The sequence below is a fragment of the Eumetopias jubatus genome, unplaced genomic scaffold (genome assembly GCF_037043125.1).
Source record: "Eumetopias jubatus isolate StellerSeaLion01/CBP00866 unplaced genomic scaffold, mEumJub1_p1.0 scaffold_6, whole genome shotgun sequence".
Taxonomy (NCBI): Eukaryota; Metazoa; Chordata; class Mammalia; order Carnivora; family Otariidae; genus Eumetopias; species Eumetopias jubatus.
The window spans coordinates 98,552,029-98,567,159 of NW_028274812.1; the positions used below are offsets into that span (position 1 = coordinate 98,552,029).

The 15,131-nt window shown below is 44.5% G+C and overlaps 1 protein-coding gene across 5 annotated transcripts; it reads right to left on the minus strand.

Annotated features, from left to right (window-relative positions):
• Window positions 1–1,212: 1,212 nt before the first annotated feature.
• TMEM14A (transmembrane protein 14A) lies at window positions 1,213–12,810 on the minus strand. 5 transcript variants are annotated; one of them, XM_088023942.1, is made up of 6 exons: window positions 12,717–12,810; window positions 10,533–10,587; window positions 8,823–8,911; window positions 4,484–4,585; window positions 3,517–3,604; window positions 1,213–1,790 (listed from the first exon to the last, which is right to left on the minus strand). In XM_088023942.1, the coding sequence occupies exons 2-6, from the start codon at window positions 10,544–10,546 to the stop codon at window positions 1,751–1,753; spliced, it is 333 nt and encodes a 110-aa protein (XP_087880068.1). In that variant the 5' UTR covers window positions 10,547–10,587; window positions 12,717–12,810; the 3' UTR covers window positions 1,213–1,750. The 5 variants fall into 5 exon arrangements, with proteins under 5 accessions (XP_087880068.1, XP_027953250.2, XP_027953254.2 ...); XM_028097449.2 differs by having other exon boundaries at window positions 8,823–8,914; XM_028097453.2 differs by lacking the exon at window positions 10,533–10,587 and adding an exon at window positions 11,550–11,670 and having other exon boundaries at window positions 8,823–8,914.
• Window positions 12,811–15,131: the final 2,321 nt, after the last annotated feature.

Here is a 15,131-nt window from a genome sequence, read left to right on the forward strand (position 1 = left end):
TGTGAGAGAGAGAGAGAGAGAGAAAACATGAGTGGGAGGGAGGGGCAGAGGCAGAGGGAGAAGCAGACTCCCCACTGAGCAGGGAACCCCATGCGGGACTCAATCCCAGGACCCTGAGATCATGACCTGAGCCAAAGGCAGATGCTTAACCCTACTGAGCCACCCTGGTGCCCCTAGTTTCTTAAACTTTCAATCAGTAGAGTATTTTACAGATATGGCATATATCTTTATAATCAATTTCACAGTTTCTACTTTTGTATCATAATCATGAGTATAAATTGTCAATCCAAATCTGAAGGGTCTTCTCAGTCATCTCTCATAGTACACACAGCACCCAATGAAAACCACTTTTTCCAACTTTGCTTGTGCTAACAACCTCTTTAGCACCATTAGGATAAGTGGGATTTTTTAAAGTAGAATATTTTTGAAGTGTATCAAAGGATTTTGTCTGGGTTTTCTATTTTGTTAAACTGGTAGGTTCTTTTTCTTTCTCTCCCTTTCCTTTCCTTTCTTTCCTTCCTTCCTCCCTTTTGGTTAAACTGGTAGGTTTTCTTCCTTTTCTTTTTTTTCCCTTCCCTTCCTTTCCTTTCCCGTCCCTTCTTCCCTTCCCTTTCCTTCCTTTCTTCCCTTAATTGAATTACTTATCACTGGAAGTCTAATAACTTCCTTGAAAGTCAGCTAGGAAAGGGAAGTGAACACAACAGTATCAATTCTGCTCTTACCAACTGGGGCTCTACTCACCATTTCACGTAAAGAATGGGTTTATAATCTGACACCATGGAGTAGAGGCAACAGGATCAAAATTGCGGATTTTTAGAGCTTTAAGGGATCTCATCAACCATTTAGTCCAAATTCCTCCTTATGGATGAGAAACTAAGACCCAGAGAGAGGAAATGACCTTCCAAAGAACCTATAACCAGTTAGTGGGAGAACCAGGCTAGAACTCAAGTCTCTTGATGTTTAGTCTGGGGCCTAAAAGTAAGTGCTGCGGACACTGTCATAATTCTGCCTAAAAATGAAATGGTGATTTGGGACAAAATGGACAAAATCATTTTTGTTTCAGAATTATTACAATATTATCTCCATTGTTGCAGCAAGGGAAAATATCTGCTCCTGAGGAAGAATTCCCAATCTCTTTCATTAATAATTGAACACTTAAATGTTGAAAATGATTTGAGTAGAGAGAGAGGACATTAAAATGAGAGAAACAGGTTTAAAACAGAATGCATTTTATTTGAATACTGAATACATTCTGTTAGTACACAGAGAGTGCTAAGAATAGAGTTTTTTTAAAGGGAAAAATAACACTGGCAGCAATAAAATTAAAATGGAAGAACTGTAATTTCTAATATCACACAAATGACAAGCAGCTACATCAGCATTTTGTAAAGTTCACTTCTGGCATTCCATTACCTGGGAACTTATAGTTTAATTTAAACATCAGACATGAGTATTTGGAATTGTCAAAAAAAAAAACTTCACATATATAAAAGTAGACACAGTAAATGAAAGCGTGTATAATGATTTATTAAATATCTTTAATAAAATCATTATCTGACAAGTAGAAAACCGCTGAGTTTTTGGTTTAAAAAAAAAATCCCTCAAACTCCTGTTCATTTTGGAGCATTTCTGTTGCTTCTAACGTAAAAGAAGACACTTAACATTCCACGTTGAAGCTTATCTTTTAAATACAAAGTGTATGCTCTGCCCGTAGAATCACATGAATTTAGTCTTCAGTTCCTTTGGATTCTCAGAGCAGCAATAAGACAAGTCTCAGAATCATCATGAGGCTGGATTAAAATAAAAGAAAGGCAAAGAGTGGGTCACGCTTACGTGGCATAAAACAGAGGTTAGTATATATTCCCCTGACCTGTACTGTTACTAAATTTTGGCTTCCAAGATGCTCTCTTCTCCTCGGAACAGGGATGATCTCCATAATTATCTCTGTATTGGAACTTCCCAGACATGGCTGAATTAGCCACTTAAAAATGCTGATTGACTGAATGAGCAAAATCAAAACTCACGATTCTGAAAATCTGGGGCGAACCTTTGTAAGAGAAAGGTTTGGAAAGGAACACAAACCTTTCATAAGCTAGTAAAGGCAAGTGGCTTGAAAAAAGAAGCAAGGAGCAATTTTGGGGTGTTATTATTACAATTTCAGCTACTTTCCACTGACTGGGGTCTTGTTCTTCTTGACCCATAAACCCTACTTCTGATTCCTTCTATTACCAAGGATCATTTTTAGAACACAGCCATAACTGGAAAACAGTCCTTTGTAATCACTTTCCTCCCTGACACCACCCCCCGCCCACCAAGTCATAAACATGATACACAGCCACACGAGAAAATTCTAAAGAAAAGTAGGAAGGAGAAACTTACTCATTGTATTATCACCCAGTGATAAACACTATTACAGTTTGAAGCCTATCTTTCCTATCTTGTTTTTTTATACACAAACTTTTGAGATCATACTATATTTGATTATTTATTCTGCTTTTATGTCCCACAGCATCATTAAGATGTTCTAATGCCACTAAATAGTTTTTGAAAATGTGTCATTAATTGCTGCTCAATATTTCATTAAGCAGACAAAACACTTATTGAAACATTTCCTTATTGGTGAGTTTTTAGGTTGTTTCTAATTCTTTAGTTCGTCATGTGTCCCATTGGAATTAAAGTTGCAATAAACATCAGTCTTTGTATACATTTCATTATTTCTTTATTCCGAGAAGTAAAAATGTGTAACAAAAGAAGTAAACATGTTTAAGGCTTTCAACATACAAAGGCTGCCTCCAGGACGAATTAAAAATGTTACCTATAAATCTGTATGTGGTTAATATGCTTAATCTCATGGATAGAATTACTGGGATCAAATTAAGAGAAATCGGAGGCTCCCTATTTATTTTTTTAATATTAACTGTCCCTTAAAAATTCAAAATTTTAAGTGTAGCAGGCTATCACTTTGTCGAACACTCTGAGACTGAGTATCAGATTTCAATGAATGTATTTACTGTTTCAGATGAGTCAATCTTGAGGAAAAATGAGGCTGAAATCAGTTTTTTATTCTATTTTTTTAAAGATTTTATTTATTTATTTATTTATTTGACAGAGAGAGAGAGAGAGAGAGACAGCGAGAGAGGGAACACAAGCAGGAGGAGTGGGACAGGGAGAGCAGAGAGCCTGATGTGGGGCTCGATCCCAGGACCCTGGGATCACGACCTGAGCCAAAGGCAGACGCTTAATGACCAAGCCACCCAGGAGCCCCTGAATTCAGTTATTTATTCTAAAAAACGTGAGTACATGTGGTCAGATCCTAGAGCAACACATATACTCCACAAAAATGTTCATGGGTACATCAAGACCAAAGACTGATTGCAGGCATGATATTTTAAGGGTTTACAGTTATGCTTACTGTAACAAAAATTACTTTGACCTTTTCAAGTTAAAACTGACTCTTGCCAAAAAGTCAACACTAAATGATGGTAGAAGAAAGTACAGAAAAATAGTTTTTCTTACCTTAAACCTGCAACCAGCCCAGCCGGCATGATTTTCTTCGATCTCTTATACCTCACACCCATTATGGTGGCCAGGAAGAAAGCTGTAACTAAAAACCAAACCAATGCATGAACCAGAGTTTCAAACACATTATCAATGCCTGCTTGTGCAAGAAAAAAAAAAAAAAAAGACATTGTTTCAGCTTTTTAATATAACGACGATTATGTGTAAGTATTAAGTTGCCTTCTTGAAAAGATAAAGTGCTCTCTTAAAAGATTTTATAAACTAGCCTATTGAAAAGGTTTTTGAGTAAACAGGCACGTTAAAAATCCATTCCTGAAATATCTTCAAAAGTCTTTGTCTAACTTAAATTTCTGGTGGTAGAACCTCCTGGAAGGCTAGGACTGTGTCTCATTCAACTTTCCTCAGGAACACTAGGCAGTATGTCTGGATCCACAGGAGACACCCAATAAATGCTCATTTCGGTGAAAGTAAAGAAAATAATCAGAATCTTTTATTGTAAGTAAGACCTGATGAATAAGGAAATACTAGGAAAAAGGGTGACTGTTTTTAATGTGCAGCACTGCATTTTGGGAAATGGATGTCTGGAGGCTAAATAATAACAGTCTGGGCAATAATATTAAACTCAGAAGCGTCACACCAGCCTTTTAGGAGCTGAATCAATATGGAGAGAGAGAGACCGTTTTATGTAAGAGATGAGGGTGCTGACGTCACAATTTCAGAATAGCTTTCAAGGAAAAATCACTTACTGATATAAAGAACAAAATGACAATAAGTATATGTGAACTACTTAACTGCTTGTTTGCGACTGGGTCTAGAAAGGAACAAGAATTGTGCTCAGTCTCGACACATGCATACCCACTTGCCACGTGGTTGCACGTTTTCCAGTATGCCTAGTGTAGGGTATCAAAACAGCCACTCCCAAGGTTCGACCCTTCTTCATAACTGGAAAAAATGTCTTACTTACACAGTGACAGTTTGACATCTCGCTTGTCATTGGAGACACGGTAGGCTCCATAGCCAGCCAAAAATCCAATAAAAAGACCAGCGATCAAAGATGGAACACCGCCTGGGGAAAAAAAAAAATGTGCTCAGAAAGAGGATCCCCAAATGAAAGGAATTCCTTCCATTCCTTCAAGTATGATACATGCACCTTCCAATGTACATCTACCTGGGCATTGTAACTAGATAAAGCCAAATCACATATCAGCCTCTTCATGGACAGTTTCTAAGGTATGACTGATCTCTGCTGAACCCGAAATGACAGGCAGAGGAACCCCGAATCCACAACAATGCCAGGGTTAGATATGGCCTGAATGAATAAGAAAGCCTGTCTGGTGGTAGCGGTTTGGGCCTTGATTGCATGACCTTGGACAATCAGCTGACTTCTTTACACCTCTCTCTCTCTCTTTTTCCTCTTCTCCTTGCCTCCATCTTTTTGCTCTGAGGTTGTGATAATAAAAATAGGATGCACTGGTATTTAAGCTCATAGAGGTAGAAAGAGAAGTCCTGTGCAAAGCAAGTGATGGCTCTGTCCTGAATAATTAACAAAGCTTCCAGCCTCCAGATGACAGAACTCAGGGATGAATGGTGACTGTACTGAGAAATGGGAAGAGCCAGGGCACTGACGCAGCCAGCCAGCCAGCCAGCCAGCCAGTGCACTCCCGCCCCCCAGCCCATTCATTCACTGCCCCAGGGCACGGTGACGAACACCAAGCACTTCCTGCACGCCAGCAGTGGGCTGCATGCCAGGGACACGGTGCAAAAGACACACACACACAGTCGGTGGTACGTGGAGCTCACTCTATTTAGAATCTATCAGATTAGAATCCCTTGGGTAGGGTCAAGGCATCTGTTTTAAATATCTATAGGAAATTCAGATTGTAGCCAGGGTTAAAAACCATTGCAGCAACACGTGCATACGCACAGACAGACAGACAGACAGACACACAGCAGCATCCTGAATGAGAAGGCACACGCACTGGGTTCTAGTCCTCATTCTTCCATCTGTTGCCTGGAGCACTTTGGCGAGGGCACTTAGTCTCTCTGAGTTTTGTCGTTTGCAAAACAGAGTTAGTAATACCATCCATGTCAAATATATAAAGGCTTAGAATGTTACAATTGGAGATAATGTTAAATTCTTCATTGTTCCTCCCTCCCCGCAAATCTATTCTGCAAACACGGCAACATGGTCTTTTTAAAAGCATACATCTAGACAGGTCACTCCTCTAATTAAAAACCTTCAGTGCTTCCTACTGCACTTACGGAAAAACCCAAGTCTGCTCGATTATTGGAGCCTTGGCCTTCTTTCAGTTCCTACGTCAAACTCTTTATTATTCATGGCTTCTAGACATGCTGTTCCCTACTTGGACTGATCTTCCCTGCACCGTTCACCTGGCCAACTGCAGCAGCTCACCTCCAGATCTCTCTGTAAGGGTCAGCTCCTCAGGGATGTCTTCTCTGACCCACCATTCTGAAACAGGGCCCCCATCAGAGCCTCCCCCAATTCACCGTCATGTATTTGTACACCTGTCCACATATTTATGGTCAGCCCCCTGACTTGCTTTTGAGCACCGTCTCTTTTTGCTCACTGCTGTTTTCCAGGACCTGCCAGAGTGCTGGGTACTTGGCAGCACTCAATAAACATTGACAAAATGCATGCCCAGGCACTCCCTGTTATGGATCATGTTTAAGCAGAAGACAGCTTATTAAGAAAATAGTTAAGGGGATTTAAGCATTTTCTGGAATGCATGACTTAATTAAGGTGTCTTCTCACTTAGAGATCTCTGACTCTTTTCTGTACACCCTGACGATTTCTGCACTGCTAGGATCCTCCCCACCTTAACTATATGGAGGGAGGGGCAGCATCTGCACCTGAGTCTTGGCGAGCTCAGACAGCAAACAGTGGGGACGGGCAGGCACACCAGCAGCCCACATGAATGAGAGGTGGGAAGGCTCCCTGGGCGAGCCCATCCTGCGTGAGGAAGGAGTTGGGACCGTGGGCCTCTACCTCATAAGAAAGCTATGGCTGGTGGAAGGGAGCCAGATCCTGCAAAAAAAGCTCAGTTTATGGTGGGGCTACCAAAAAAAAAAAAAGAAGAAGAAGAAGAAGAAGCTCCCAGCTCTGCCGACCCCCCCCTTCCTCCAAGTGCCAACGTGGCTGGGGCAGTCTCAAGGAGTTTTCAAAGGAGTTGAAAGGTGCACATGGGGGCCTCCCTTCCTCAGGGCACGACACCTGCCTGACAAGCTCTCCTGCTCCCCTCCTCTCCCGAGGGGCTGCTATGCCCTGACCTTGAACTGGAGTAGGAAGGTACAAAGTCAGGTTCAGCCCCAGTGCAGGAGAAGGCCAAGTGAGCTTTCTGCCCATCTTTGGCTTTGGGCACTGGCTACCTGGCTCAGAAAAAGCCTCAGAATCATAGTGTCTTCTTGGTTATGCACTTTTCTGGGGACCTATGTGGGAGAGGGGTGACCTCAGAACTTGGTGCTCAGCATCCTGCCGCCGTGCTATCGCTCTCCCCTTTCTCTGCTCCTGGCAAGAGCAGAAATCTATCAGCCCCTCACTCTGACCCAACCCAAGCCCGGCACCTGGTCTAATGTAGGATTCTGATATACTTGTCCTCTTACCAAACACCATTCTGATGTCACATCTTTAACCTACCCAGCACTGTTCTCAGTAACTCTCCCGTGGAAGGGTCTCCTGGCCGAACTATACGGGATTCATGTCTAGGGAAGCTTTAAGTAAAAACAGAAAGAGTTGATTCACTTTTACAACAGCTCTAAGATGCTGGACCACAAGTAGCTTAAAACATTATACAGAATACAAAACTAGAAAAAAGTATTTTGCCCCACTGGCCCACACACTCTCCCACTGGCAGGGAGTAGCAGTAGAAACAAGAATATTAAACCCTTCTTCTGGCCAGGCACTATGTGAAATGTGTTACATGCATTATTCTTATTTAATCCTAACTGATTAATATACAAATGAGGACGTGAAGCCCAGAAGTTAAAACAACTCACATGAGTGTCCGAGCTAGTAAGGAGTAGTGTCATGAGCAGAATTTAGCAAAGTCTGATTCTGTGGCCTGTGCTCTTAACCTACATTATACAAGAGGGGGCTTCTTTTGGAACACACGCCCCCGGGGGCTTCCAGGATCACTTAGTTGGGGGCTCCTGTCGGAGGCCAAGGAACCATATTGTGCAACTGAGCCACATGCACCTGAAATCAGAAACCTTACAGAGAATGTGATTGAATTTGTTCCTGAAGAGATCTGGCTTAGAACTGTAAAGTAATCCTTGTCTCTCCTCCCCTCCCCCACCCCCAGCCGCCCCAACACACACACACACACACACACACACACACACACACACACACACACGCATGCACGCGCTTCCTTCTTCCCACCCCTCTAACACGCAGGCAAAAAGGTCCAGAGGTGCTTTTTCTGTTCTGTCACAGAAGTTATTTAGACACATCTTTGACAATGAAAAAGTGTTTCAACAACAACCCTATCAGAATTTTAAACTGAGCCCTCTTCAAAGAAGATTATAAAACATCAGTAGTGGTTTATAGGTCTTTGGTGCCATCATATTTTTCCACTGAATACATATCGAGGATGCTACACACATTGAGAGAGAACGTAAGAGCAACAAACAAAAGTCTAAGTAAATTAGAGGTTCCCAGGAATCTTAGAAAATACTCTATTTTAACCTGCCACCCCTCAGTCCCTACAGAGACCTGTGCTTCTAGCCTTGGACTTCTTAGCAACTGTTAAATAATAACTCTAATAACTATGTAGACCTGGCTTTTTCACTCAAGGTGAAGCCCACCAATGTCACAAATAGAACCTCTCATTTTTTTCCACGAAAACTTATCAACTGGGTTTTTTTTTTCTTTCCTCTTTTGGATACAGATGAAGAGACAACCTCAGTTAGGATATCTAAGTATTTAACAAATTTTCCTTTGCAAAACACAGTACCAACATAATTCAGGTTTTGACACTAAGAGTATGTAAACAAACAAAAATCCTCACTTGATAATAAGCGAGTAGCCCTGAGGAGGTTAAGTCAATTAATTATGCAATTGATAATGACCCGTGAAGAGAGACCCAGACAGCTGGGTTGGAATGCTCTGTCGCACCCAGCGCCCCCTGCCCTCTTCGACTCCCTTCCACGCATGACATGCTGGTCCTCAGCCACCTCTAGGACATCTTCAGCTTCTTGTCTTATTTACAAACCCTCAGATAATCTTAGCACAACCACCGATCTCCCACCAAGTCCCTTGGATGAAAAATACGGTTAAGGCTTACCTCTCTGCTTATATCCCAAGACGCTTCCAAATGTCACAAGGGCCGCATAACCGAAACCAATCAGGTCCATTGGCAAGGTTGCAATTCTACTGCTGGGGGAAGGGACAAGTTTTACAAAATTAAAAAAACTGGGGGGAGCATAGGTAATATAAAAATGATATGCATTCCACAGAATTACAGAGATTAATTTCTCTAGTCTACTAAAAAAAAGGAAAGCTCAGCCAGAGATATCCATGCTTAATCAATGGTAAATCACTGAAGAATATAATGAAGCCCCTTGCACAAAACTATGTGAGTGATGAGAGTATCCTACAGTGCCTCATAGCAGCAGTTGAGACATATATCTAGGGCTGAGAATTTTCATTATAATCCTACCCAGGAATCTAGAAGACGTAAGAGAAAGTGTGCTGGCTACAAGCTGGAGACATGGGTACAGGTCACTAGCTGGCTGTTGGGCTTTGGACCACGCCCCATCCCTGACGTTGATGCCCCCCAAAATGAGAATAGATGAGATGAACCCTAAAGTTCCTTGCAGCTTTTTAATTCTTTTAATTTCTGATTCACAGTGGCGCTTTTATATCTTACCTTTTTTACTGTATTTCTCCCATGGGGAAAATATCTTTGTATATACAAGGAATAGCATATGAGGTTTGTTTGTTTGTTTTATAGATTGCATTTATTTATTTGAGAGAGAGAGCACAAGCAGGGAGAGGGGCAGAGGCAGAGGGAGAAGCAGACTCCCCACTGAGCAGGGAGCCCGACGTGGGACTCGATCCCAGGACTCTGGGATCATGACCTGAGCCAAAGGCAGACGCTGAACCAACTGAGCCACCCAGGTGCACTCATATGAGGTTTCTTTGTAGTTTTTCTGTTCTTGCTGCTCATCTTTTAGGTTAACCTAGTCTTTGATCCTCTGCACAAACTGGTAACAAACTGTCCCAGAAGAACAGAAAAGGAGTGTTGAACTGATCTCAGAGAGGAAGCCAAAAGTTACTATGAGGAAGGGTGTGGCGGGAAGGGAACCCGAGGCCCAGGAGATGACAGCACTGCTTGGGAGGCACTAGTAAAAAATCCTCAACCTCCAAGGGAAGAAGAATTAAAAGAGGAGAACTCGTCTGTGTCCACGGAGCAGTGCTGCAGGACAGAACCCACAGGAAGGACCTGTGCTCAAAAACCACTGCGGACTGCCAGATGGATAAACACACAATAATAACGGGGATGACGATGTCTGCGAGCAATTACCATGTGCTAGGCACCCTTCTAAAGCCTTACATTGGCTCGTTTAATTATTACCCCAACCTTTTGAGTTAAGGCCTATCGTTATTACCCCACTTTCCAGATGAGACGACTGAGGCACAGAAAGGGCCAGCAATACCCCCGAGGCCATGCAACAGGACCAAGGTTTCAGACTGAGAGAAGTCTCATTCCTAACCACTAGCAATCATGCCTCTGCTAACTGAGTCAGCGGTCTGAAAAAAAATGACTATGCAGATAAAGCTAATGCCCTTCAGATTTGTAAAGTTCTGGATCAGTCCCTTCTGTTGGTCTCACAGCTTCAAGTTGCAACCACACTGCACCGCCTTCCATCTGGTGACTTTCCATCTTCAGCCCTGTCAGCTTCTCATGGTCCGTCCTACCTACTGCCTTTCCCTAAGAGTTAATCGAATTCCACAATGTATGCTTGGCTCCAAACCTGATACCACTACTTACTAGCTATGTGACATTGCGCATGTTCCTTAATCTCTCTGCAACCCCGTCTCTCCATCTGTAAAATACGGGTAACAAAATTACCTCGCAGAGTTGTGATGATTAAATGAGGTAATACTGAAAAGTGCTTACAACAGCGCCTGCACATACTGAGCACTCGACAAATACTAGCTGCTTTAATAATGACTGTTCTCCTCTTTCACCCTTATACCCATTTTTAAGCTTGACATGTGTGAGGCTATAACTATACCAGCTCACTGAGAAAACAATGGAGATGGGGTGACTTTATGACTCAGGCATTTGATGGTCAAATCATAATGTTACAGCTTATGCTCAGCTCCACTTAACAACTATTTATTGAACGTCTTTGTGCAAGGCAGTAGGAAGCCACGGAAAGCCCTTGGACTTGGCTCTGGCCTTCCAGCACAGCACAGCAGAGGCAGATGTGTGGTGAGCCCTACGAGGAGATGCATGGGCCCCATATTAAGAAGAGGTGCCTCAGGGGACTTGGGAGCCTAAGGAAGGATTCCTACAGCAAACGGGGTCCCGGCTGGGATCCTGGGGAGAGGCGGAGTAAGCCGAGTGAAGAGGGTGGCAAGGAAGGATGTGCTCTAGGCAGCAGAGAGAACGTGTGTAAAAGTCTAGTGGCATGAGAAAGCAGGGCATGTTTTCAAAAATGAACAGGAGTGCAGGGGGGCTGGGAAGACAGGGGGCTGGGGAAAAAGACAGGGCCAGGACGCTTGTGAGTGCTGTAGAGGGAGGCTGGGTTCTGTCTCAAGGGCAGAAGGGATGAACAAAGGAAGTCTCACAACCAGATTTAATTCTAGCAAGGGCTTCCTTGCAGTGGTAGTGGGTCATGGGACGAAGTGAAGGAGGAGGCTGAGCTCAGCAAGAGATGGTGGTGGCCTGGACTGGAGCAATGGCAAGGAGGGTGGGTCAGCTCTCAGAGAGGTTTGTGAAGTAGAATCAATAGCCTGGATGTGGGGAGTGCGGGGGAGGGATGAGTCAGAGATGACTCACCTGTAGGTCTCTGGCTTGGACCACTAGGAAGGAGAGGTGGGAAGAAGGGAGGCCTTGATGCTACTCCCCGAGACAGCTCCCAGTCTTCTGACCCTCTTCTCAGGGCTGCACTTCCTTCTACCTGGTATAGAGTTACTTAGGTTGGGCTCCCCTCCCTATCTCCCCTCCCAGGCAAGCTCCTCCAGGGCTAAGCTCCAGTTCAGTTCATCTTTGTCCTCCCCACAACACCAAGCTCACAACCACGCCCAAGGCAGAGTGTGTAGAAAATACTTGCTGAATGAACCAAAGGAACAACTTCTGCCCAAGGAAGACATTTTGTAACTGACCAACCCCTCAGTCTAGCTCTATTGCCAGGAAACAGCCTGTTCCCTTAATCTCCTTACTGAACTGAGTATTCTAAGGAGGCAAAATACATCTATTCCCAATCCTTGCAAGAAGTTTCTGAACTCACAGAGAAAATGCAGACAAAAAGCAATCACCCCTCTTGCTCCATTTCCATGGCAGGACCATATGACCAGAACCACAAAGGAAAGCGATGGAAGTGGGAGCCGATGCGCGCCTTGCATCACATGCTCTCATTGCAAACGCTACCTTCAGTACTTGGAGAGGCCAGAAAACATCCTGGGTGCAATGCAGCAAAATGATTTACTGCACCGTGTACGAAACCAGGTGACAGGGCCCTGCCTTGCCCCTAGCCCTCCAAAACTTGGGGAACCCACTAAGATTTTCGGTAAGCTACTATATAAAAAGCTACCTACCTTTACACCCCTTGGAGCTCGAAAGACCATTTTCGAGTGAAGTCTGGGTGGTACTAGGAAGGTTAAAACTGCCAAGCGTTTATGCCATGGTCCGAGAACCCCATCCCTTTCCCGCCTCTCCCTAGCTCCAGGAAGGTAGGAAGAACAGGTGGGAGATTCAGGGCCGCGGAAGGAGGACATTCGGGGAATTCCCAGGAGGTGGAAAGAAGCGACGCTTGGGAGAAGCAGCCCCCATCCCTTGCAAGATCCTCCCCAGGTCCTCAGCATCTTTGCCCGTATCTGTGCCTTCACAAGAAAATTCAGAAGGGGAAGTTTGCGACTGCGAGGTGTACAGTTCACCTGCAGTCCCGAGCCCTCCCCGCGGCTCAAAGGAGACAAATCGGGAGCCAGCCTCGGGCCAACTTCGTACCTGGGGTCGGGAAGCGGTCCCCGCGGCCAGCGCCTCCCGATTCTGCGCGCTTCCTCCCGGCACTGGGCAAGGCCTGCCGGTTCCGGGCGGCGCCTTCCCCACGGCGCGCATGCGCCACTGCCCGCCCTCCCTCGGCTGGGCGTGTCCCGCACGGGCTCCAGACGGGAGGCCAGTCTGCTCGACGGCCTCTGGCTCCTTCTCCCGGGCTTTCGGCTCCGGCTCCGCACCCGGACTGGGGTCTGCTGCCTCCTGCCGGACGGGGCGGGACTGAGAAGCATCCGCCGAGAGTGGATCTGGGTGTAGCCGGGATCCCAGAAGGCGGAGTTTTAACCGTGAGTTTCATTCATCACTCAAGGGACATTTGTGCGACCTCAACAGCAACCCAGGCCTTTTAGATTCTCGCCAGCAGATTACCCCCATTTTCAGTGGGGGAAGCTAAGGTTCAGACAGGTGAAGTGATTTACTCGTCCACGGTCTCAGCTCCTAAGTGGGGTACAAAGGTTAGAGCCCAAGTTTGTCTGGTTTCAAAGTCGGAGCTCCCCTCATTATATCACACTGGCTAGCAGGTCCTGGAGATGTGGAGGGGAGATCAGGATCCCGGTTTTATAGTTCACGCCCAGGATTTGCTGGGCTTAAGTATGTGAGGGGAAAGGTATAGACCGACAGACTTGAAAACGCACTTTAAGTCATGTCTAGTCCCGGGATAATCCGATCCCAGGAATGAACCTTAAGTGGATTTGGAATTGTGCCTCCTGGCAACAACTCATCTCAGGCCAGTTTTGCCTTCTAACCCGCATACTGTTAACGCGCCAACCCGACCCTCTTCCTTCTAGGACAGTCCTTCAGAGATTTGAAGAAGGCGGTCACGTAGGAGTTATCAAGCAGCTCTAGGAGTGTTGCTGGGCTGTGAATAATAGCAGTTTCTTAATATTAAAGAAAAAAACCCTAAGAATATACGGTAAATCTTGTGAAGATTTGTTTGCTGAACCTATTCCTTGTGCATGAAAGTGCTTCAGGGAAGTAACGTGACTATCTCACTTATGAGAAGTCTAAGTTGGTCCCAGGGAGTTGATAGGATTGCTGAAGGTTCCCAGGAGAGCTGATGGCAGGCACTGGAATGTGGAGTGGGGGAAGTTTGGCTCCAAGTCCCAGCTCTCCTTTCTTTTCTTTTTTTTCTAAACTGAAATTCAGTTTAATTAACATATAGTGTATTAGTAGCTTCAGAGGTAGAATTTAGTGATTCATCAGTTGCATATAACACCTAGTGCTCATTCCATCAAGTGCCCTCCTTAATGCCCAACACCCTGTTACCCCATCCCCCCACCAACCTCCCCTCCAGCAACCCTCAGTTTGTTTCCTAGAGTTGAGTTCTCTTATGGCTTGCCTCCTTCTCTGTTTTCATCTTATTTTATTTTTCCTCCCCTTCCCCTATGTTCATCTGTTTTGTTTCTTAAATTCTACATGGCAGTGAAATCATACGATATTTGTCTTTCTCTGACTGATTTTGCTTAGCATAATGCCATCTGGTTTCAACCACATGGTTGCAAATGGCAAGATTTTGTTCTTTTTGATGACTGAGTAATATTCCATTGTGTGTGTGTGTATATACACACAATTGTATATACAATATATACGATATTGTATATAATGTATATAACATATACTACACACACACACACACACACACACACACACACACACACATATATGTCTCACATCTTCTTTATCCATTCATCTGTCAATGGACACCTGGGCTCTGTCCATATTTTGGCTATTGTGGACGTTGCTGCTATAAACATTGGGGGTGCATGTGCCCCTTTGAGTCAGTATGTTTGTATCCTTATACAGTAATAGCCAGCTCTCCTTTCCATCCCCTTCTATGCCCATCTTTACCCTATCCTCCCCCCACCGTCTCTCTCCAGACTCCCAGGACTTTCCCTCTCCGGAATAAAACTAAAAACCCTCTTGGAATGCCTCCGTATCTTTACCGGGTATGACCTCCAGTAAATAACTTGCCCGTGACCTCAGACTTCAGTGCCTGGATTTATAAGGTGCTGCTCAGACTAGGTGCTCTGAGAGATCCCTTCCACCCCATCATTGAGGTATTAGAAGCTGGAAACAGTCCCATGATATTCCTACTTGAGGCATTTTCACCTAAACCTAATAGAACAACTCTCTATGATGGGAAATTCCATATTCTTGGACATGTGGGTTCACGAAGGTTCTTAGGCAAAAGGGCCACTGTCCTCTCAACTCATATGTCAGCTAACGATAGAGCACAAGGCGAGGGTGCCACAAAGCATATTCATCTCTACCTATTTGTCAAGCTGTCTATTCATGATCCACGGCAGAGACAGATGGCCCTCTGATGTGCCATCAATCCCCTTTGGCAGTCTGGAAAAACACACAATAAAA

Excerpts from the sequence above, each read along its gene's own strand:
- TMEM14A (XM_028097449.2), bottom strand. Across the intron at positions 4,586-8,822 it reads CTTGGGATATAAGCAGAGAG|GCGGTGTTCCATCTTTGATC; the intron begins GTAAGCCTTAAC and ends TTTTTTCCCCAG. Across the intron at positions 3,605-4,483 it reads AGATGTCAAACTGTCACTGT|TTACAGCTTTCTTCCTGGCC; the intron begins GTAAGTAAGACA and ends TTTGGTTTTTAG.